General features: G+C 45.7%; 2 protein-coding genes across 5 annotated transcripts in view; one reads left to right on the top strand and one right to left on the bottom strand.

Moving 5' to 3' along the window:
- The first annotated feature begins 277 nt into the window (after positions 1–277).
- Positions 278–15,627, top strand: ACSS2 (acyl-CoA synthetase short chain family member 2). 3 transcript variants are annotated; one of them, XM_039248680.1, is made up of 15 exons: positions 278–541; positions 825–900; positions 1,062–1,176; positions 1,986–2,024; positions 7,222–7,359; positions 8,789–8,959; positions 9,270–9,403; positions 9,600–9,732; positions 9,814–9,870; positions 10,067–10,147; positions 11,524–11,632; positions 13,206–13,274; positions 13,611–13,787; positions 14,534–14,608; positions 14,751–15,627. In XM_039248680.1, exons 3-15 carry the CDS (start codon positions 1,114–1,116, stop codon positions 14,876–14,878), a joined length of 1,374 nt encoding a protein of 457 aa, XP_039104611.1. In that variant the 5' UTR covers positions 278–541; positions 825–900; positions 1,062–1,113; the 3' UTR covers positions 14,879–15,627. The 3 variants fall into 3 exon arrangements, with proteins under 3 accessions (XP_039104611.1, XP_039104612.1, XP_039104613.1); XM_039248681.1 differs by lacking the exon at positions 1,986–2,024 and having other exon boundaries at positions 283–541; XM_039248682.1 differs by lacking the exons at positions 1,986–2,024; positions 7,222–7,359 and having other exon boundaries at positions 284–541.
- A 459-nt stretch (positions 15,628–16,086) lies between these two features.
- Positions 16,087–23,226, bottom strand: part of GSS (glutathione synthetase) — a 28,565-nt gene continuing 21,425 nt past the window's right edge. For both annotated transcript variants that reach the window (XM_039248678.1, XM_039248679.1), the window contains 5 exons: positions 22,867–22,933; positions 19,758–19,952; positions 19,186–19,267; positions 17,609–17,798; positions 16,087–16,641 (listed from right to left, as the gene is read on the bottom strand). In XM_039248678.1, the coding sequence (XP_039104609.1) occupies positions 16,518–16,641; positions 17,609–17,798; positions 19,186–19,267; positions 19,758–19,952; positions 22,867–22,933 (658 nt within the window). In that variant the 3' untranslated portion in view covers positions 16,087–16,517. The remainder of the gene's footprint in view (positions 16,642–17,608; positions 17,799–19,185; positions 19,268–19,757; positions 19,953–22,866; positions 22,934–23,226) is intronic.

The raw sequence follows: 23,226 nt of genomic DNA, 5'->3' as shown, positions 1-23,226 counted from the left end.
TCCCTTGGGCAAATTCCTAGCAGTGCTATTGCTGGGTCATAGGGGAGTTCTATTGTTAGTTTCCTGAGGAACCTCCACACTGTTTCCCAGAGGGGCTGCACCAGTTTACATTCCCACCAACAGTGTAGGAGGGTGCCCATTTCTCCACATCCTCGGCAGCATGTAGAGTCTCCTGATTTGTTCATTTTAGCCACTCTGACCAGTGTGAGGTGGTATCTCAGTGTGGTTTTGATTTGTATTTCCCTGATGAGGAAGGATGCTGAGCATCGTTTCATGTGTCTGTTGGCCATGGATGATGAAGGATCTTAAGAACCAGGCTAAGGAGTTTAGAATGTTTCTTCCATATCAGTTATGTAGTTTCTTCTAGGACCGTGGTTTAGAAATCCTGAAGGTTTTTAAAGTGTCTCCTTTCCTTGTTTACTCAGTTTCTAGGTCCTCCTCTCCCTTAGTCTTCCTTCTTTTCCCTAGTTTGCAGGCTTCTCTGCAGAGTCTCTATGTGAACGGATCCTGGATTCCAGTTGCAGTCTTCTTATCACTACAGGTGACTGATTCTCTCACCCCTTTTCCAGAACCTCCACACCTGAAGTTTTGATCTCTAATTAGCTAGTTGGTATTTGTGACTGCTCAGCATAGAGGGTGGGGACTGCCTACCCTTATCTCCTGATTCCACCTCACATGACCCTCCGTCAGCTCAAATCAATTGGAAGAGCCAGAGTCAAGAGGCCTACCTCAGGAAGGGCTCCATGAACATTATGCTCACTAGGGATAAGGGGCTAGGAGTGTGGTGCCTTCCTAAGGCCTGGAATGTCTATTGCTCCCCAAAGATGCCTTCTACAGGGGGGAAAAGCTTGTGAACCTGAAGGAACTGGCTGACGAGGCCCTGGAGAAGTGTCGGGAGAAGTAAGTGTGTTTGGCTGGTTGGCAACTGCTCTCGGTCAACTGGGCTTTCCCCCAGTATCAGATTCCCTTTGTCCCTTCTATCCTAGATGGACATGGGTGGGTCCTGCCAAATTCTCTTTTGAGCCAGCCAGCCTACTGCTTCACGTTTTTCCTTCTTCTAGGGGCTTCCCAGTGAGATGCTGCATTGTAGTCAAGCACCTGGGGCAGGCAGAGATGGGCACAAGCGACTCTCCCAGCCAGTCCCCCCCCATTAAGAGGCCATGTCCGGATGTGCAGGTGAGTCTGGTACTGCTCTGCTCTCATCTGGGCTCAAATTGGCTCCCTCTTCCTGCCTAGGAGGTTCTTAATGTCCTTCTTTGCTTCCTCGTCATAATGCTGAGAGGATTTGGGAGCAATCCAAAGAATCCTCTGCTGGGGGATTTGACCTTAAGTGTCAGTAGGGAGTCCCTCATAGCTTGGGAACTTAGCATGAGGGATTGTAAGGGAGACTGTATGCTGGTTGGGGTATCCTGGTGGGTACCAGGGACCTTCAGAGCTTGGGTTTAGGTTAAAAATGAGCTTAGTCAACTATAATTTAAAAAAAAAAAAAAAAAAGAGAGAGAGAGACAGAAAGAAAGAAACGGGCTGTTCTGTTTGGGTGACTTTGTGTACTGGTCTATGTCTTGGGGTGGGCTACCTGTGTGGTCCCACCATGGAAGGACCAGAATTTGGCCCTCAAGTTACAGCCCTTGTTAGCTTTGGATCCAGCACTTTTAGTGGAAATGATGGAAAAGCCCAAATGTCTAAGGGCATGAAGGATGAAAGCTTCAGGGTCCAGAAGGACAAAGCATTCCTGAGATTCTGTGATTTGAGGGTCCTTGCATGGTCATAGGGCTAGAGAGGCTGTAATACACTCTGGAGAAATTGGAGACTCCAGTCAGCATTGGAGGTTTTGAGTATATAGAGGCTGGGAACAAGATCAGGAAAATATAGGTTGGGGAGCCCAAAGGAAAGGAGGCAGCAAAGGTTTGGGACACATTGACCCTTCCCTCCCACTTCCCTATACACAGACCCTGCTCACCACCCTTTCCATGGGCTCTTAACAGGGTAAGCTGAAAGAGAAACCCAAACGCATCTGGCCCCAGGTATCCACCTCTGCACTGCCTTGGGTACTGCTTCTCTGTGTGTTTGTCTGTGTTTCCATCTGCTCTTTGCCTGTTTTCCCCATGGAGGTGGCTGCCAGACCTAATCCCCTTCTCTCTGCCCTGCGGGGTCCTTTGCCATCTAAGTCACTCTGAAGGGTCATGAAACAAAATGGCTGTTTCTACCCCTCTGAACTGGCATAGAGAATGGATCTCAGAAAGGTAGCAACAGGCATCCCATTTCACTACTGCTACTCAGGACTTTTGTGGGAGAGACGACCAAGTAACTTGTCAGAAAGTTTTTACTATGTACTTAGCTGGGGCAAGAGCCCTGGGAGACAGGAGGAGAGCAAGTAGAGGAGGCACAGAACTTGACCTTAGGAATTTACCACCAAGTGGGGGAGTTGACATGTATTACAAATGAAAACCTCAGTTTTATATAGGACAACAGAGAAGAAAATTCCTAGATGCATTTATATATTACTTTAGGATTTATAAATTGCACGTAAACTCTCTGATGTAATTAAGTGCTAGAGTGAATACAAATCACATTGTAGGCAGTTCTAAGAAGGGAGATTCCTAAATGGGGGCTCAAAGCAGATTAGAATAGAGGGAAGACTGGACTTGGAGTCCATAGATTGATTTTTTTAAAAAATAAAGTCTATTTATTTATTTTGAGAGAGAGTAAGAAAGTGCAAGTAGGAGAAGGGTAGAGAGAGAGGGAGAGGGAAGGAGAGAATTCCAAGCGGGTTCCATACTGACAGTGCAGAGCCTGATGCACAGCTCAAACCCATGAACCATGAGATCATGACCTGAGCTGAAGTCCAATGTTTAACCAACTGAACCACACAGGTGCCCGCAGAGATTGATTTTTAGCTGTATGACCTTGAATAAGTTGCTTCTCCTCTCTGGGTTTCAGTTCCCTTATCAATAATCGAAAGATGATAATACATGCTTAAAAGGAAACCGCTTCCTTTATTAAAACAAAACATAAAACCCATTATCCTCTGAATTTTACCTTCCTCATAGGGTGTCTTACTCTAAATCTTCTATGAATGGGGCGCCTGGGTGGCTTAGTCGGTTAAGCGTCCGACTTTCCGACTTTCGCTTAGGTCATGATCTCGCGGTTCGTGGGTTCGAGCCCCGCGTCGGGCTCTGTGCTGACTGCCAGCTCAGAGCCTGGAGCCTGTTTCAGTCTGTGACTCCCTCTCTCTCTGACCCTCCCCTGCTCACGCTGATTCTCTCTCCTAGAAAAAAAAAAAAAAAAAAAAAAAAAAAAAAAAAAAAAAAAAAAAAAAAAAAAAAATCTTCTATGATTAACCTCTTTGGCTAATGGTAAATATAATCTATTTTCTCTGTTCTCATAGCATGGTGGAGATAGATCTGATTCCCAGGGTATTTTACTTTCCTTTTAAAAGACAGAGACCTAAGACATTTCTCATGAAAGAGGGTAATAAACTCAGTGGTTAGAGTATAGATTCTGGAGCCACACTACTTGGGTTCAAATTCTAGCTCTGTCACTTGCTACTGTGGAAACTTGGACAAAGTACTTAAGCTCTCTTGCCACAGTTTCTCCATCTGTAGAATAATGATAATGGTAACTTCCTGATAGGCTTTTGTCAGTATATATAATGTTTTTGGCACATGGTAACTATGAATGTTAGCTTTTATTGCTTTTTAAAAAATGTTTATTTTTGAGAGAGAGAGAGAGAGGCAGAGAGTGAGCAGGGGAGGGGCAGAGAGAGAGGGAGATATAGAATCTGAACCAGGCTCTAGGCTTTGAACTGTCAGCACAGAGCCCAATGTGGAGCTTGAACCCACAGACTATGAGATAAACCTGAGCCAAAATCAGCCACTTAACCAACTGAGCCACCCAGGCACCCCATAGCTTTTATTGCTTTTAACATAGCAGACAGCCTGGCATTTCTAAAAGGGAAACCAGAAAAGAAAGAAGCTCCTATAATTCTTTTTTTTTAAATTTTTAAATGTTTTATTTATTTCTGAGGGAGAGAGAGAGACAGCATGAACAGGGGAGGGTGAGAGAGAGAGGGAGACACAGAATCTGAAACAGGCTCCAGGCTCTGAGCTAGCTGTCAGCACAGAGCCTGACGAGGGGCTCGAACCCACGAACCGTGAGATCATGACCTGAGCCGAAGTCAGATGTTTAACCGACTGAGCTACCCAGGCGCCCCTAAGCTCCTATAATTCTTAATATCAGAGACCTTTAGGCCACAGGCTCCTGGACTTTTGTTTCTTGGAAGTGAAAATAATCAGTTATCCAAAAACCAAAGACCATAAGAATAAGGCTTACAAAATCCACATCTGTTGGTCTGATAATGACAGTCAGAGCTGCGGAAATCTTGGGAGAGCTGTATACCCCATCATCCTTAAGCATTCTTCAAGGGAGCCCCTGGCACAATTTGGAGGTACTCTTTTCAATCATGTCACCTATGAGCTTCCTCACATTCTTCTCCCACACTTGGCAATTGCCTTCCCTGAGCCTATCCTGGTCCAAGGACAAAGGCCAATTCAATTCTTACTTCAGAAAATTGAAATCTTTTCCTGGTTCAAAGCTCTGGGCCCTCATAGGCACACACCCAATTCACAACCAATGGTTGCACCACTAACTGAGCTCACTCTGCTTCCTGGTGCTGTTTATCGGTTCCACACCTGGGGTACTGGCCCTTTTCACCCACAGACCCACAAAAGAAACTGTTTTGCAAGATTACAAGAATCCCCTCATTGCCATAGTGTAACTATGCTTTGTCCTTACATGTACCTAGTGCCTTTTCTAGCTGTACTGTAGACAAGTGCCATTTGCCCAAAACAATACTGACACTCTTTTGCTTACATACATTAATGCCCTCATCTCAAGTAGATCACTTGGCAGAAAAAAGTGCCCATGTGATAGTGTGTGTAGGCCCATGTGGCTATTCCACTAAAAAGTAAGGTGTGTTTTAGTGTTTTCTGGGTTATGGGCAGTGTCTTTCTCTTCTTTCTTTTTTTTAAAGTTTTTTTTTTTTTAAATGTTTTATTTATTTCTGAGAGAAAGAGAGACAGCATGAGCAGGGGAGGGTCAGAGAGAGAGGTAGACACAGACTCTGAAACAGGCTCCAGGCTCTGAGCTGGCTGTCAGCACAGAGCCTGGTGTGGGGCTCGAACCCACAGACCGTGAGATCATGACTGGAGCCAAAGTTGGACGCTTAGCTGATTGAGCCACCCAAGCGCCCTTCTCTTCTTCTTCTTCTTTTTTTTTTTTTTTTAATGGTGACTTACTCAGCCTGGACTTGTTATTCTTATGATGTTTATGTGCCAGAAACTTCAGATTCTCTAAAGTAAGGGGCAGAATGTACAGAAAGAGGAGAGTGGCTGGAGAATCATTTATAATTTATCAAGGTATGTGTTTAACACTTTGGGGTTTTTAAACGAAATATGTACATAGTAAATTGGCATATGGCCATATAATGGGAATAGGGAGTAGGGTGTTTCTCTTACATTATCATGTCTCCCTGCCAACCAGGGCCATTGAACATACAAGAAGCTTATTAATATGAAAGGACTTTGTGATGGCTAAAGCAAACCCAAAACAGTTCTCATTATCACACCCTTACGTTTATGTCCTGAAGGAGTTCAATGGAACTGAACTAACTTCTATCCTTCCTGACATTCATCAGTCTTTCCCACTCCAAAGGACAATTCAAGGCTTGATGTTTTGCCATTTTCTTTTGATGTTCACCAAATCCTGTGAGACTGTTAAGGAAAGAAGAACTATCCTCATTTTATTTATTAAACATTTTTTAATGTTTATTTATTTTAGAGAGAGAGAGAGAGAGAGAGCTAGGAAGGGGCAGAGAGAGAGGAGGACACAAAATCCAAAATAGTGTCCAGGCTCTGAGCTGTCAGCACAGAGCCCGATGTGGGGCTTGAACCCATGAACTGTGAGATCATGACCGGAGCCGAAGTCGGATACTTAACAGGCTGAGCTACCCAGGCACCCCAGAACTATCCTCATTTTAAAAATAAGTGACGTTAGGTAAAGTGACTTGTCCAAAGTCATATGTAGTTAGGAAGTGGCAACCAGAATTGAGATCCAGTGCACTTTTTGGACAAGTTTAGGGAATCCCAACTTCCCTTAACACAGAGTAGACTAAGAAAAGTGGCTGTTCAGAGAGCTGACATAACTAGGAAAGTTAAATAGTTTCAAGAAGAGGCTAGAAAAATTTCAGGATAACAAATTTAGAAGTAGTTATCAAAGACATTCCAGTATAGGGGGACACCCCTCTACTGGAGAAGTCGATGTTGGTCCTTTTCACACCAACTTAAAGCAGATTTTCTGCTGAATGGAACCTCAAACAAATATGTCTGTGGGAAACCTTTGGTACCAGTGGTATAAAGGTAGGGGTGGAGCTAGGGTACAAATCTGCAGATGTGGATGAGTTCTAGGCATTCAGGAAAAGGCGTTTGGAGCAAAAGCTGTTGACTCTTCAATACTAACAGGGGCAGGTGCCCGCTTCATCTGCAGGCTCTAACTAATTGTGCATTTCTGAATTGGGTGGTGTCTGCATCCCTGCTGATAAGCCACTAGTTCCATAGGTACATATGTTTGTGTGTAGGCCTGTGTGTGTGTATTCTTCATCCAAAAAAAATTTTAGAGTGTGTATTGAGTGCCAGGCATTTTGCTCAGTTTTGGGGATAAAGAAAAAAAAAAGGAAAGAAAAAGTCAAACATGCCACTGTACTCAGAGTTCACTATTTGGTTGGGAAGACAATAATCAAGCAAACAACAAAAAAAAATAACTGAAAATATGTTCTGTATAGGAAGGAAATAATGGTGTTGTGATCAAGAATAATAACAAGGGTGAGGATGGGATTGGGAAACTACCAGCTACTGTTTAGGGAAAACCCTTCTATGAAGGTGACATTTAAGCTAAGAACTGAAGGATGAGAAGGGACCAACCAGGGTGGCCTCCTCAACCTGATGCCACATAAGGGGAGCTCTCAGTAGGGTGCTAAGAATACCCAAAAAGCCTGCTGCTCTGCTCCTGTTTTCTGTTGCATTCCACCCTCACAGTTCCCTCCCTCCCAGCACCCCTACCTGAGATGACCATCCCAACCCCAGGTGCCAGGTAGGTGTGTTTCTGCTCCTATCTTGAGCTATTTACAGTTCTTCCCTGCCCATTCCTCTATTCCTACCCTTGCAGATCTCCTGGAACCAAGAGATTGACTTGTGGTGGCATGAACTCATGCAAAAGGCAGAGGATGAGTGTGAGCCTGAATGGTGTGATGCTGAGGACCCACTCTTCATCCTGTACACCAGTGGCTCCACAGGCAAACCCAAAGCAAGTATATGTGTGTGTGTGTGTGTGTGTGTGTGTGTGTGTGTGTGTGTGTGCTCTGTGTGTGTTGTGTAGTGGTGAGAAGTGAGTTTCTGAGGAAGCATGATGATACAGATTTTACTCTCTAATCCTGAGTTTGAGAACTGTCACATTAGCTTCTCTAAATCAAATTAAGACATAAATCCTTGGGGACACTGGGTGCCTCAGTCAGTTAAGCATCTAACTTTTTTAAAAAAAAATTTTAATGCTTTATTTATTTTTGAGACAGAGACAGAGTGTGAGCAGGGAAGGGGCTCACACAGAGTGTGAGAGAGAGGGAGACACAGAATCTGAGGATGGCTCCAGGTTCTGAACTGCCCACACAGAGCCCAATGTAGGGCTCAAATCACGAACCGCGAGAGCACGACCTGAGCCAAAGTCTGGTGCTTAACCATCTGCGCCACCCAGGCGCCTGAGCATCCAACTCTTGATTTTGCCTCAGGTCATGATCCCGGGGTTGTGGGATTGAACCCACATCAGACTGCGCTGAGCATGAGACTGCTTAAGATTTTCTCTCTTTCTCTCCCTCTGCCCCACTCCCCTACTTGTGTTCCCTCTCTCTAAAAAAATTTTTAATTAAAAAATTAAATTAATTTTAAAAAGACATAAATCCTCATTCATTAGATGTTGAGCCCAGGGTGAGATAGTTCAGGTGGGGGCTTTCATGAGTGCTCAGGAAAGGAGAAAAGAATCAGTTTATCTGGCTTCACTGTTCCTTGTCCATTCCCTGTGGTTTGATTGAAGGAGAGCTTTGATGTGAACCCAAAGCCAGGTATTCTTACTGGACTCCTAGACAATATCTCCTAGAGTTCATTTCCTTCCACAAGTCACACTATTAACATCTAGTCCTTCCCAGGGCACAGTGTAGGAGCCAGAAACAAATCTGACTCTTCCATCTACTTAAAAGATTTATCATCCTACCTTCCACTCATCCCATCCCTAAATTCTCTCTACATGCTTGAATCTCTCTCAGTGGAGCTTTATAAGCACAATTTTGGCCTCTTTTTTCTAGGGATGGGGTACTGGTGGAGTAAGCAAAGAAGATTACCTTCTTTTCCCACTCTCTGTCAATATATAATTGACTCTGTGCATAAATATGAAACAAAGACACTGTTAGATGTGAGTGTTCTAGAAGTGTTCATGTGTGTAAAAGTGGTGGCTCAGAAATATTATTTTAGGGTGTGGATATGAATGACAGACTGACTATGCATGTGTATGGAGTGTGAGATGGGAACATGGAGGGAAAGGGATAGAAGAGATAGATGCTATGAAAGGGGTGCTGGCAGGGCTAGAATCCCTGAGGAGGATCTTCCTCTAGCTCTGTCCAGCCTATGTTTGTTGGTCTGTGGAGGTGAGCCCAAGGCCCCAGCCTGAGGCCCTATTCTTCTTCCAGGGTGTGGTACACACTGTTGGGGGCTACATGCTCTATGTGGCTACAACCTTCAAGTACGTGTTTGACTTCCACCCAGAGGATGTGTTCTGGTGCACAGCGGACATCGGCTGGATCACTGGCCATTCCTATGTCACCTATGGGCCACTGGCCAATGGTGCCACCAGTGTTTTGGTGAGAAGGGATCTGGGACTCATGGCCACTTGGCCTACTTAGGGGATGGACAAGATGATCCTAGATGACAGTCTCCCAAGGTCACTTGGTCTAGGGACAGGGGGACTTAAACAATGACCTGTTTCCTGGAGAAAGAGGAGTTCTGAGGGAGTTACATATATACTGACTAGGAAGTTCTCTTGGCTTTTCTGGTAAGGGAGTGAAGACATGGGTTTATCAGAAAGGGCAAAATACTGAGTCTGAGGGTTTGGTAGGGGAATTGAGGGACTGTTGGGAAGGACTGGGAATGACCAGCCTTCACTGGGGTCAGTTTGAGGGGATTCCCACATACCCGGATGTGAGCCGCCTGTGGAGCATCGTGGACAAGTACAAGGTGACCAAGTTCTATACAGCACCCACGGCCATCCGACTGCTCATGAAGTTTGGAGATGAGCCTGTCACCAGGTGAGACCCCCTTCCTGGCTACTGCCCCATGAGTGTTCCTCAGAGCTAGGTGCTGGCCTTTGTGTATGGTCTTTTCCATTCCATTGTTCCAACTCCTTGGCCTTAGAATAGGAGAGGGGGCAGAAGAGCCTAGGCATATCTTCCTGGTTCCCAGTGGTACTCAAAACCTTCCTCTCTCTCCATTCCTCTGCCCAAGGCATAGCCGGGCATCCTTACAGGTGCTAGGCACAGTGGGTGAACCCATTAACCCTGAGGCCTGGCTGTGGTACCACCGGGTGGTAGGTGCCCAGCGCTGTTCCATCGTGGACACCTTCTGGCAGACAGAGACAGTGAGTAAAGGATTCAGAGGGCTGGGGCTCAGGGACAGTGCGGGAAAACTGACCCAAACCCTTGATCTCTGACTTCCACAGGGTGGCCATATGCTGACCCCTCTTCCTGGTGCCACACCAATGAAGCCTGGTTCTGCTGTGAGTGTGGCTCCCTTGCCTAGTCCTGGGCTAGGCAGAAGTAGAGTCTTGGGGCATTTAGCTTAGGCAGAGGGTGGGGAACTAGACTGATATGTGTGAGGAAATCTGGGGCTCTGGGGATCCTTGGGAGAGGTAGAGAGTTGAGTCAGAGTTGCCACTTTCCTGTTCTTGAGTCCTGTCTCCTGTTTGCTTCTAGACCTTCCCATTCTTTGGTGTATCTCCTGCAATCTTGAATGAGTCTGGGGAAGAGTTGGAAGGTGAAGCTGAAGGTTACCTGGTAAGGCCCTGACTGTTGGATGTCTTAGGAGTTGGGGGGAAAGAGTACAGCAAGGAATGCTATACTTTGCTTCAGAGTTTAGAACCTAATCTCTCTTGGTGGGTGCTTGTGGGTAAAGCTCCATGATTGAGAGTTTATCCTCTGCAGAAAGACTGTGAAGGAAATCCTTCTGGGTACTTTGCCTGCCTCTCTGCCTTTTGGCTCACTTTGGCTCTTAAGGGCTCTGCTCAAAGATTCCTGATGATGCCTTTTGGGTCCAGAAAACTTAGTCCCAACTCTTCCTTTGACAAATATTCTAGTGTGAAAGGAGTCTTCATAACATAATGGGAAATCATATAGACTCCAGAGTCAACCTGCTTGGGTTCAGATCCTGACTCTGCCTCTTCTGGGACCTCCAGATAAGTTGCCTAGCACCTCTGAACCTAAATTTCCTCATTTGTAATATAGGGTTATATAATACCTTTGTCTCTTAAAGTTTCTGGATTGATTAGCTAACCCATGTGAAGGATTTAGCACAGAGCCTAAGTTAGTGTTTAACAAATGTTAGATGTTATGATTTTTATATTAGTACTTATAGGAAGATAATCTGTCCCCACCCTCCAGCCTACTTTATTTTATTTTATTTTTTTAAATGTTTTATTTATTTTTAGGAGAGAGAGAGAGACAGCGTGAGCAGGGGAGGGTCAGAGAGAGAGGGAGTCACAGACTGAAACAGGCTCCAAGCTCTGAACTGGCAGTCAGCACACAGCCTGACGCGGGGCTAGAACCCACGATCCGTGAGATCATGACCCAAGCAAAGTCGGACGCTCAACCGACTAAGCCACCCAGGCGCCCCCATCCTACTTTATTAAGAGCAAGTTAGTTACAAGGGCAGGATATAAATCCAGGCCTTTTGACTCTTAGCCTGGAAACTCATCTATCTCAATCTACTACCACAGGATATTATTGATTGGGGCAATAATTATTTATTCACTTTTATATGACTATCTTCACTTGTATCAAACTAGATCTGGTTTCCTGAGGAGACTCAAATTTACTAAATGCTTATCACTAATAGAACACTGAATTAGACAGCTTCTGTATATCATAAATTCAATGCTCACAGTTACTTTGGGAGGTTGAGATTATTTTCTCTGATTTACAGAAGAGGATCCTGAAGCTCAGAGAGGTAAAGTTACTAACCTGAGGTTGCACAGTTAGTAAATGGCAGATCCGGGATTCTAAGCCTGGATTGTCTATCTCCAAAGCCTGTACTGTGTTCTACTTCTCAGGAAGGGCATTCAGGCCATTTCTCCTCATGTTTGGCAATCCACTATGATTGTCTTCCAGTGAGACGGTGTAGCAGATGTGACCACTGTGCCTTTCTCACTCCCTAGGTGTTCAAGCAGCCCTGGCCAGGAATCATGCGCACAGTCTATGGGAACCATGAACGCTTTGAGGCCACCTACTTTAAGAAGTTCCCTGGGTACTACGTGACAGGAGATGGTGAGCCTTGGCTATCCCTTTCCCACACTTCCCACCAAGACATATATCTTACCCTTCCATCTTCAGGAAGAGTAGTTAGGGGTGAAGAGTAACAGAGAGAGGAACGTATTCTATGTATCAGTGCCTAATATCCAGGCAGAGCTGTACAGACAACTATAAGAGCAGGTATGAGTGTTGCATGGAAGGTCTCAGCATGGAGCCATCTGACTTGGTATATGAGGAAAGAGGTTCTTGTTTCCATTGTTCCTATGCTAAAAGAGATGGGGCATGTGGCAGCGTGTATTACTATATCATGTGCATTCTCATGTCTGGAGCCTGTGTTTGGCCATGACTCAATTCACCAATCCATTCATCCATAACTATTATATTAAGTACCTACTAAGTCTAGGCACTGATCTAAGCACAGGGGATATTACCATGAATAAGGTAGGCAAGGCATCTGTTCACAGGGGGCTTATATTCTAGCAAGGGGAGATAGACAGTAAATACAGCAAACGAGTAAATAAGCTTATCTTAGTGACAAGTGCTATGAAGAAAAATAAACAGGGTAATAGGATAAAGGATGTCTGCAGGAATGGCAACCATACATGGGATGGTGAGAGAAGGCTTCTCTGAAGTGATATTTGTCCAGAGACCTGCAGGATGAGAAGGCAGCCAGGCATGGGAAAATTCTGGAGTAAGAGTGAGTGTTCTGTGCAGAGACATAAGCTTCAAATGTCTGAGGAACAGACCAAAGCCTGTGTGGCTGAAGTATAATGAGCAAAGGGAAGAATGTTACATGAAGTTGGAGAGGTAGATAATGTAGGGCTTTATGGGCCATGGTGAGGACTTTGGATTTTATCCAAAATCCAAATATGTACAATGGGGGATACCTACACAGGTTGTTAAGCATACAAGTGATAAGAACTAATTTATTGTTTAGAAAATAACTTTGGTTTATGGAGAACAGACTTTAGGTGGGTATATTAGTTATCTATTGCCATGGAACAAATTACCCCCAAACTTTGTGGCTTAAAATGACAAATATTAACTCACACAGTTTCTGAGGATCAGCAATTTGTGAGTGGCTGTGCCAGTAGTTCTCATTGAGAGCCTCTCATGGGTCGCAGTGAAGCTGTTGGTTGGGGCTTCAGTCATTTGAAGGTCTGATTGATCCTGGGGGACCTATTGCCAAGCTCACTCATGTAGCTGTTGACAGCAGCCCTCAGTTCCTTACCATAAGGGCTACTCATGACATGGCAGCTGACTCCCCCCAGAGCATATAGTCTGAGAGAATGCCACCAACATAGAAGCCAGTGTCTTCTATAATCTAATCTCAGAAACGACATCCCATTACTTCTGCCAAATTCTGTTGATCATGCAGACTAACCCAAGTACAATGAGGAAGAGGACTACACAGGAGTCTGAGTATCAGAAGGTGGAAATCAGGTGGCTATCTTGGAGGCTGGCTACCATGGTACAGAAGCAGGAAGATTGTTAGGAGGCTACTGCAGTGAGTGTAGCAGTTTGGTAATATGGATCGTGTACCCTACTGTGAGGTATTTATTATGTTATGCATTTCTTCTCTTTTGAGGCTGCCGGCGGGACCAGGATGGCTATTACTGGATCACTGGAAGGATTGATGACATGCTGAATGTATCTGGTGAGGGCCAGGGACTGTTTTCCCTTCTCATTAGTACTACTCCCCTAGCAATTCCCAGCCAAAGCCTTCCAAGAGAACCAGGATGTCCTTGGGCAAACCATACTTGCAGTGCAGCATTCAGTTCTGGGTAGAGGTTTTGGAGGAAGAGTTATAAACACTGGAATGTGCCTAGAGGAGGGGAAGCAGGATGGTGAGACAACCGAAGCAGATCATGTGAGAAGTGAATGAAGGCGCTTCCCCATTTGACCAGACCAGGACTGCCCTGTAGGCACAGATGGAAGAGGGGCAGAGTTGAGGCTGGGATCTCTCTCATGGCACTTTCTTTCCCTTGTCAAGGACATCTGCTAAGCACAGCAGAGGTGGAGTCAGCACTTGTGGAACATGAAGCTATTGCAGAGGCAGCTGTGGTCGGCCATCCTCATCCTGTGAAGGGCGAATGCCTCTACTGCTTTGTCACCCTGTGTGATGGCTACACCTTCAGCCCCACCCTCATCGAGGAGCTCAAGAAGCAGAGTGAGGAGCCTCCCTAAGCAGGGACTGGAGGGACTGTTCTGATGGCCCGGTTACCACAGCAAGTTGCTGAGGGAGGCTAGAGCAAGCTGCTCTCCAAACTACAAACAGATCCAAGGGGGCCTTAGGGGCTGATTGCCACCTTCCCATTCAGTCTCCTCTAGTCTCTCCACTAGGATGATAATTGCCAACATTTACAAAATTCTCTTTGCCACCACTGGGCTAATTGCTTTAAATGCATTAATCCATTCTATCCCTATAATCACCACTGTGAAATAGATCCTATTTTTACCCTCATCCTAAAGATGAAGAAATTGAGGCTCAGAGAAGTTAAATCACTTGCTCAAGGCCATACTGCTAATAAAGTGGGATTTAAACTCTAGCAGGTGGATTCTTAGAGTTGGAGTTCCGTGAAGGAAGACTGAGATAAAATGAGATTAAGAAGTGTGTTAAAAAGATAGAAAGACCAGGCACCTGGGTGGCTTAGTCAGTTAAGTGTTCGATTCTTGATCTCAGCTTAGGTCTTGATCTCGAAGTTGTAGGTTCAGGCCCCATGTTGGTTGGGCCCTGTGCTGGGCTCTGCATGGAGTGTGGAGCCTGCTTTAAAAAAAGAGAGACAGAAAGGCAGTGACTCTAAGAATGATTCTGTGGGCAGGGCCTTGAAGAGGAAATAGGTGGGGAACAAAGCCTTGGTTTTGGGAATCTGGCTAATGATACTGAAGAAATGCTTAATGATTTGTTGGTTACAGTTAGAGAAAAAATTGGCCCCATTGCCACACCGGATTATATCCAGAATGCACCTGGCTTACCTAAAACCCGCTCAGGTATGTTCAAAGGCCTCAAGTGATTGGGTTTGGGATTGGCAAGGCCTAGTGGTGGCAGAGTGTGTGTGGATGGAAGCCATTCTGGCAGGGCTGGAGTGGGTCAGTGGTATCACCACATAACCAGAAGGCTGTGGTCCCCTAGGGAAAATCATGAGGCGGGTGCTTCGGAAGATTGCTCAGAATGACCACGACCTGGGGGACACGTCTACTGTGGCTGACCCAACTGTCATCTCCCAGCTCTTCAACCACCGCTGCCTGACCATCCAGTAAACAAGACCCTGCCCTTCACCCAGCCTTCCCCTTGCTCGGCTTTGCAGTTTCCCCCACCTTCCCTGTTCCCCATTGAGGAGTACTGAGGGCCAGTACAGACCCATACCACCACCCCTGAACAGCTGTCTGGGACTGAGGACCTGCTTTGCACCTGTGTGGAGGCAACTTCCTGTGGTTGCCAGATAGATTGGACATGGCCCAGGTTAGCATCAGCTTGCTGAGCCCCTAGACTTTAAGAGCCCTTGGAGCCCAGAACAGGACCTGAAGGTCATGTCCCTTATCCAAGTTAAGTATGCAGAGGGCAAGTGAGGGCCTAAACTGAAGCAGGGAGGCAGCTCTGTAATCCTGTCAGCTCTCTCAGGAAGCACTACTACTTATCTTGGGTATGCATTTGCCATTAGAAATGCCTGTTTGAGTCCCAGAATAATTATTATTTTTTTTAAACACTTTGCTGGTTCTGTTCCGGATCAGAATTCCCTTTTGTGCCAGATGGCAGTGCTTGTCTGCCCATTTGCTTCAGGGGCTGTGTAGGCAAGCTTAGTTTCCAGAGGGTTTTCAGATTATCTGCTTCTTTGCTGGAGCAAATGCGTTTTGTTCCTAGGGCCAGAAGAGCTTGTTTTCCTTGTCCTCTGTTCCCATCCTTCCATGAACAGTCCTGCCCATAAAAGACACTCTCAGACGAAATTATTCTTGGCCCCAGTCATGCTCAGGCTCCGTGGTTGTAGGAATAAAGTCTGTGACCTTAAGAAGGTAGTGATTTGTTTTCTTAGGTGGCTTACAGACTGTGTACCTGCTAGCTGTTCTTATTGGGAGGGGGGTGGGGGGGTGGGAAAGGGAGTGGTTTTCCTCAGGCATACCCCAGTATTCTCCTTCCAGAACTTTTGGTTTGGGGACATCTAGGCAGGACTTCACTTATAGGCCCTTTGGCAAGCTCCTGAATTAAGCAGGAAAGCAACTAAAGCCAGTTCACACCTGTGATGTCCCATCATGGCTGCATTCTTTCCTGGGCTACTGCCAGGGACTCTTTTCTTTGTATGATCCTATGGGAGCATTACTGAGTGACTAAGGACTGGAACTTCAGGGTTCTATCCTAGGGTCTGGGGCTAGGGAGTCTGATTATAACCAAGTCACTTCCCCTGTTCTAATCCACTTTGAGTGTGCTAACCCAGATTATAATTCCTCCCCCCTCAAATGTATAAACCAAGGAATCACAGAATCAGCAATGTTGTTTTATTTAAGGCAGAGGTGGGGAAAGGCTATGCCCCTTCACTGCCCCTCTCCTACCTCTCAGTCCTATCCTAGGTCAGACACTGGAATCTGCTGAAAAGGCTGATGAGGGGCTGACAGGCGGGTGGGTGGTAGGGTTATGGACCCTTACCTCAAATCAGCTTCCTGTCAGCTATACCCACACTCTGAGGATTTAGGGGCCTATAGATCTCACCTAAGGGAAACACAGCTTTTCTGGTCCTCAGAGGGAGAGCTGGGGAAAGGGACCCAGCATTTACCCTTCCCTGAACAGAAGAGACCAGCCCTCCCAAGGTGTAGGGAGGGAAGACCATCAGAAGGGCTAGGTGAGGAATGACAAGTATGAGGGATAGAAGGTCTCTTGAGCAAATTCTGGGAAGGCTTGGCTATGCCCTCACACAGGGTATGGGTTGTCCAGGACTGCCACTCCTGCTGCCACTCCACCATCTGCATGCTCGATGGCTTTGGTTCGAAGCAGATGTCCCACATGCTTGTTCATCACAAGAGTCTTTCCCTGCCTATAGAAAGGGCGACAGGAGACACACAACTCCATTACCAAGACTCAGCCCCCAGAGCCAAATCCTTCCTTGGTCCCACCTGAGCAGTATATGAGTGACTGACTACACCCAAAAAAGTGCTAGGATTTTATAATCAGATTTGGATTTGCATTGTGCTGGGAAATTATTAGCTCTGTGTTTTTGAGCAAGTTATTCAGTCTTTCTAAATACCAATTTCCTCAAATTAAAATAGAGATAATACCTCTCACTTTGCAAGATGATCACGAGGATTCAATAAAGCAGGAAAAGCACTTAGCATGATGCCAGGCTCACATTTCATGTTCTGTAGCTGTAAGTTTCCTTCTCTACCTGTCTCTCAAGATGGCTGTGGTGGTAGTTGGGTTTGGGAGGACATGGCAGGCAAGGATGATGGTAAGTGGTTAAAGGGAAGGCTCTGGTCAGGAGCATGGTAGGACCCGGTATTCCTACTTTGATCTTGAATTGCATATTTTGCAGGAAGTGGTTAAGGGACCAGGAACTATTCCTTAAAAATTCCCAAGTGGTCTTCTCTTCCTATTTCTTTAGTGCTTACATCCAAACCAGGGTCCACTTAGCCTTTCAGAGCCAGCTGATTATCCTCTACCTGGCCCATCCCCCTTTCTCCAGAACCCCTGGTGGCCTGGAAACTGGACCCAAATTCTCTTCTTCCCTGGGGTCTCCGTCTAGACTAAGGTTACTTTCTCATCCATCTTGATACTACTTGGACCTTCCTTTATAGTTGCAAAGCACTTCTCATCTGGGCTTCATTTGATAGCCCTGTGGGGGCAGGTTTTGGGTCCTTGGCCTCATTTACTAGATAAGAAAACAGGTAACTGTCTAGGGACAGGCAGAGCTGGGACTGAAGCCCAGGATTCTTGCTCCATGTCCACTTCTACCCCCAGGCTCACTTGGCTGATTGGCAAGGAGGAGACCCTCTTGACTGGCTCACCTGACATAGACTCCAAAGATGCCCAGCTCTGAGATGCACTGGACCACTCGGACAGGGGTGCCAGGCCGTAGCAGACAATTTCCAAAAGGCTCAGGTTCGATCTTCTCCATGAGGATGTAGGAGGCCCTCTCCTCACTGTCCTTCAGCCTCTCCAGGGCACGCACCATCTCCTCCCCGTATAGGTTATTACCTGTAATAGCACTGGCCAGTCACCCTCAACCCTCTGCCTACCTTCTCTGTGCCCCTACTTCTGTGGCCAAGTCAGCAGCCTCAGTTCCTGACACAAGCTCAATGGAGCCAGGGCAGGCCTGGCTCCCAAGGAGGGAATGTCACTTTAATAGGAGAGCCCTTTCTCACATAAGCAAACACACCTTCATCACACCACCCGGCCTTGGTTCTCCTACTTGTCTATGGCTTTCCTTCTCAGCCTCCCTAACTGGCTCCTGCTCCTCTTAAAGGTTCGGATTACCAAGGATTCCACCCACCACCCTGTTCTCTCATCCATGAACACTTATTTCCTAGGGAGATTTCTAAGGGTCCATCTATATTCTATGACTTGTGGAACTCCCAAATCTTTAACTTAAGCTCCCTGTTCTAGACATCACATGGATATCCCATGGGCTCCCAAAACAAACTCAGCATGTCCAAATAGAACTCATTTCTTCTGTCTTGAACCTACCCTTCCTAGATCTTCTTGCTCCCAATCTGGTAAAAGGCATATTTAACTCCTCCTTCTCCATTACCTGTCACTAACTCAGACGTGTCTCTTCAGTCTCTACTCTTACAAAGTTATAGCCCTAGCTCAGGCCTCTACATTGCTCTTTTGGACAATTATACCAGCCTCCTCTGTGATGTCCTTTGCCAGTGTCTCTCCTCATCCAGGACATGCTTTACCATGGCTGAAACATGGATCCTGGATCAGTTGTGTGTCCCTTTCCTCCTTAACAACTCTAATGCATTCCCACTACCCTTAGGATAAAATCCAATTTCCTACATATTTTTAATGTTCTCTATAATCATGTCCCAAACCATCTTTTCCAGCCCAAATCCTTGCCCCCTCCCATCTCTCATGCTGTACTCCAGCCTTACCAGTGATTCATTAATCTCCAAATATACCACACTTTCATGGACCAATGCCTTTCCTGGAGACTGCTTCTTCTGTATGAAATACTCTCCCTCCTTTTCCACCTGGTAAACTCCTACCTATCCCTACCTATCAAAACTCATTTCCTCTGGGTCTGTGAACAGACATGATATGATCCCTGCCCTCAAGAAGTTCAAACCAGGCAGGAAGATATTCAGCCTCTTGATATGCCCTATCTCACTTCCCCACAATCTAGCCACAGACTAAACTTGTTCAAACCCTCCAGTTTGGGTTAATCAGGTTCCTCTTTCCTCAATAGCACTTGATCACAGGGTCTCCCGGGACATTGTCCAAGGTGAAGGCCTGTGTCAGTTCATCTTATGTCCCCTAGAGCCTGGGACTGTGCCCACAGCAAGCATCAGTCAGCATTGGTAACAGCCTGCTAGCCCTCTTCCCTTCCACTGAGCTGCCCTACAAAGGCGGAACCACCTACCTCCACCCTCTCTCTGGGGCTTTAGCACGAACTGGCTAGGGGCAGCAAGGGCCTCAGTAATGGCTTGGTCCCCTTCTTCACCCTGGCAGGAGGCAAGAAAGCAGTTACCAACAGTCTTAAACCAGGGGGAGGAGCTGCGGTCTTGCTGGTTGTGCAGAGCAACATCAGAGGAATAATAGGAGGGAGAAGAGGGATAGCTCCTTCAGGCTAGATACTACTATCTGGATGTGACCCCAACAAATCCCCTAAAGCAGCAAGTACAATGAGAATAAGCTTTCTCTGGCAACAGTTCAGGGCTCTGTAGTAGGAGGCCTGGAAAGCGTATATAGATATTCCCCGATTCCGCTGTCCTCCTCAGCTCCTTCCTCTTTCCACCTCTCATCTGGATCTTCACCTTTGCTGAGGGAGCTTACAGTGGATTCCAGTCCCCTTCCCCAGGGCTCTAGGCGTTCTCACAGAGCATCACCGACCCAAGTCCAGCCCACTGCCAGATCCAGCCTCCCCAATACATTGAGTTCTGGGTTCCTGCAACCCAGAAGAGCTATGGTGGGAGAAAGAGGATGCCCACACACCATGTCCAGTGAGTAGAGGCCAGCAAAGGTGGCACGGAGGCGGGCCACAGTCTCAGGCTGGCCAGGGAGCAACATCTCCAGCACTCCCATTCTGCTCAGCTCCTGCTGCACCTTCTTGGTCCCAGCCAGCTGGGTGGCAATATCTGGGCACTTAATAGCACATGACCTCTCCAGCAGCAGGCGTGCTTCCCAGTTCTGCAGAGGGAAGGAAACAAAAGGAATTCTACTTTATTTCACTTTGACTGACCTTTACTGAGCATCCATCAGATGCATCTAACTTCACATTCATCATCTCCCAGGGTCATTGCAACTCTTTGTGAGGCAGATGTGGATTCTTCCAATATGTAGGATTCTTGCCCTCAGGGAGCTCACAGTTTTGCACAATGGTACATGACTATAATTAAAAGGGAAATAACAGAAGATAAGGATATAAAAAAGTAGATGAAGAGGTTTGAAAGAGGTAGGACACTTGTGTATAAGCTCAACTTCCTACTGTACTTCAAATAAAATGTACACAAGATCCTGCAGGATCTGCCTCCTGTCCCCCTTTCAACCATGTCAATTTCATGACATCCCTCCATCCCATTCTCACAGTCCAGCCATACAGGCCAGTCAGTCCTCAAACACACAGATGTCATGTCACTCCATCTCAGGGCCATAGCATTTACTGCTTTCCTGTCTACCTGAAAGTCTTTTCCTTTGATTAGATCCTTCTCATCCTTAGGTCTCAGCTCAAACCACCCTATTTAATGTAGGTTTCCCATAATTCTCTCTCTTTTCACTCTATTATTTTATTCAAAGAGTTTCCCTCAACTAGAAAAAATTTGTTTTTTTCTATTTTTTCTTACTTTCTGATGACCATCTCCCTGGCCAAAATGTGAGCTCTGGCCTTTGTTTTCTTATTGCTTTTGTATCCCCAGTATCTAACACAGTGCTCAAAAATTATCTGTTACTGTTGTATAATGAAGTGAAATATGAGTAGTCAGATAGGGTCTGACAGGTCAGACTCAATAGGGAAGACATACTCAGATTAGCAGAATAATAAGCAAAAGCCTGCAAGTGGGTATTCACAGGATAAATGGTCTGATATTCTAGGAGTTTAGTGTGTGAGAGGCAGGTAAACAGCAGAGGTCCCCGTTCTCAGACACTGGTGGATAACCTGTCCTTGACTCCATACCACATCAAACTGACCACAGCAGTATAAAAGCTAAGGCCTGAGGAGTACCATCCACAACCACCCATGCTGTCCTCCCTTTGATACAATCAGTCCACCTGCAGCAATTTTGCCTGGTCTAGCAATTCTTGCCTACCAAGAACCTCAGCCACCTTTGATGTTCCAGGCAGAGTTACAGGTGCCCAGAACATCAGAGATAAACCCAGAGAAGTACTCCATTTTGTTAAAAGCAGGGAAGCAAAATTCAGAGATGAGCAGGGGCATTCCAAATTCACTAAGCCTTGCAGATTTATCCTTAAATTCTAAATCTGGTCTGAGTTTCTCAATCCCCTAAATATGTCCTCCTCCTTATGCACAAATTTCTTTCCTTGTTAGCTTAACCTCTTCTTTTTAAAGTTTTCTTTGGCCCCTTCTGGTGTCTGGATCCCCCAAATCTCCTGTCCTGGAGCCTGGATCCCTTTTCCCAGTGGACAGTTTTGTTTTTTCTGGTCTATAAGTTCCCACCACTACTAACCACTTTCTAGAGGAAAGGACCTTCTATAGAGCTTCCACCTCTATGGAACTGTTCCCTACACTGCTGGGTCATAGGGAAAAAAAGATCCTAAATTCAAAGAATTAAAGATCTGAAAGAAGCTCCCTCATTTTTTGAGTATAGTGTCCTCAGCTTACAGAATTGAGCCCAGAAAGGGTCAGAAACCTGTCCATGGTCACATACAGGCAAAGCCAAAGACTCATGACTCATCAAGCATACTGATCATGGTATTTTCTAATTTGTTTCTCCCAAGTGAAAGCAGGACTTCTTAGCTTCACCATGCTGTGGATTAGGGGCAGAGGGAGAAGAACAATATACTGGATATACTCCTGAACCGAGAATCAAAAAGCCTGGGAACTCCCTGTGAAATCTTAGACAAGCCCCTGCATCTCTCCAAACCTTAGTTTCTCCATCTGTATAATGGCAATAATTATACACCTCACACAGTGGTTGGTAAGGATAAAATGAAATAATGGATGTGGAAAGTAATTTTGAAACTACATGGTAGGATAGCAAGATAAGGTGATATCATCATTACTGTCATTAACATGAATGGACAGAAAAACTTTTTGACACTGATAAAAGAGAAGTTAAGAGTTGGCAGGAAGGAGATGGTCAGTGATATGGTGGAACTGGTTTGCATTAGCTACCCAGAGCTGATTGTACTCATCTCTGTGTTCAGAAATGTTAAGTAGGTTGGGGGCACCTGGCTGGCTCAGTCCATACAGCATAAGACTGTTGATCTCAGGATTGTAGGTTTGAGCCTCATGTTGTATAGTGATTACTTAAAAATAAAAACTTTAAGGAAAAAAAAAATGCTCTTGCTGAAGCAGTTAAAAAAAAGTACCTAGTGCTGATACCCTAGAAATCAGCAAATGATACAAACTGGGGCTTTCTCCTTGAAAAAGATGACTGTTAAACATTTGCCAGAAGGTGCCTGGGTGAGTCAGTCGGTTGAGCACCCACCATTGGCTCAGGTCATGATCTCACAGTTCATGAGTTCAAGTCTCATATCAGGCTCTGTGCTAACAGCTCAGAGCCTGGAGCCTGCTTTGGATTCTATGTCTCCCTCTCTCTCTCCCCCTCCCCCGCTCTCTCTGTCTCTCTCAAAAATAAATGAACATTAAAAAAAAACATTTGCCAGTATATCCCTAGAAACAGTGTGAATGACTGAAGCAACATGGATTCCTGAAGATTCAGATTCTAGAAGACAGTGTGTTTGTAGAGAGTGAGAGATAGTAAAAAGCTTATGGGAGAATAAGAGGTTTCAGCAGTAAGTTCCCTGAGGAAGAACTGAGATCAGGGCTCAAGGAAAAACCCATATTTTTGTGATACCTGAGCTAAGTCTTTGAGAAACCATTCTGGGTCCTAGGAGGCAGAGGATGATCTAACAGAATACCAACCTGTACACTGTACTGACTCGGCATGTACCCATCCCGGAAATAAACTACAGCAACTTCCTGGTCATCCCTAGAACACAGAATGGAGAGTGCTGCTATGTTAAATTATAACTGACATGTTCAGTGGTTCAGTATATTTCACAGTGCATCCAGATGAGTTTGACTTCTTTGAAAGCCAGACCACACAGGCTGACTAGACGGATTCATTGGAAGCAATGAAAGTAGATATACCCATACTACCACTTCTTCCAGTAAAAACATGAAGGTGTGCACTAAGGAATACTTTAGAATATTCCAGATCTAGAGTCACTGTAGGAAGACCAGAGGGAAGCAAGAAGGCAACCAGAATCAAATCAGATAAAT

The sequence above is a fragment of the Hyaena hyaena genome, unplaced genomic scaffold, assembly GCF_003009895.1.
Source record: "Hyaena hyaena isolate Hyena2069 unplaced genomic scaffold, ASM300989v1 scaffold_315, whole genome shotgun sequence".
Taxonomy (NCBI): Eukaryota; Metazoa; Chordata; class Mammalia; order Carnivora; family Hyaenidae; genus Hyaena; species Hyaena hyaena.
The sequence above is the reverse complement of the archived record's forward strand: the minus strand, read 5'-3'. Positions and strand labels throughout refer to the sequence as shown.

What these genes read in the sequence shown, in the direction of transcription:
- ACSS2 (XM_039248680.1), top strand. Translation starts at nt 1,114, where the DNA reads ATGGGCACAAGCGACTCTCCCAGCCAGTCCCCCCCCATTAAGAGGCCA. An exon ending in CAATGAAGCCTGGTTCTGCT is followed by an intron (nt 9,871 to 10,066) that starts GTGAGTGTGGCT and finishes GTTTGCTTCTAG; the next exon opens with ACCTTCCCATTCTTTGGTGT. An exon ending in TGACATGCTGAATGTATCTG is followed by an intron (nt 13,275 to 13,610) that starts GTGAGGGCCAGG and finishes TCCCTTGTCAAG; the next exon opens with GACATCTGCTAAGCACAGCA.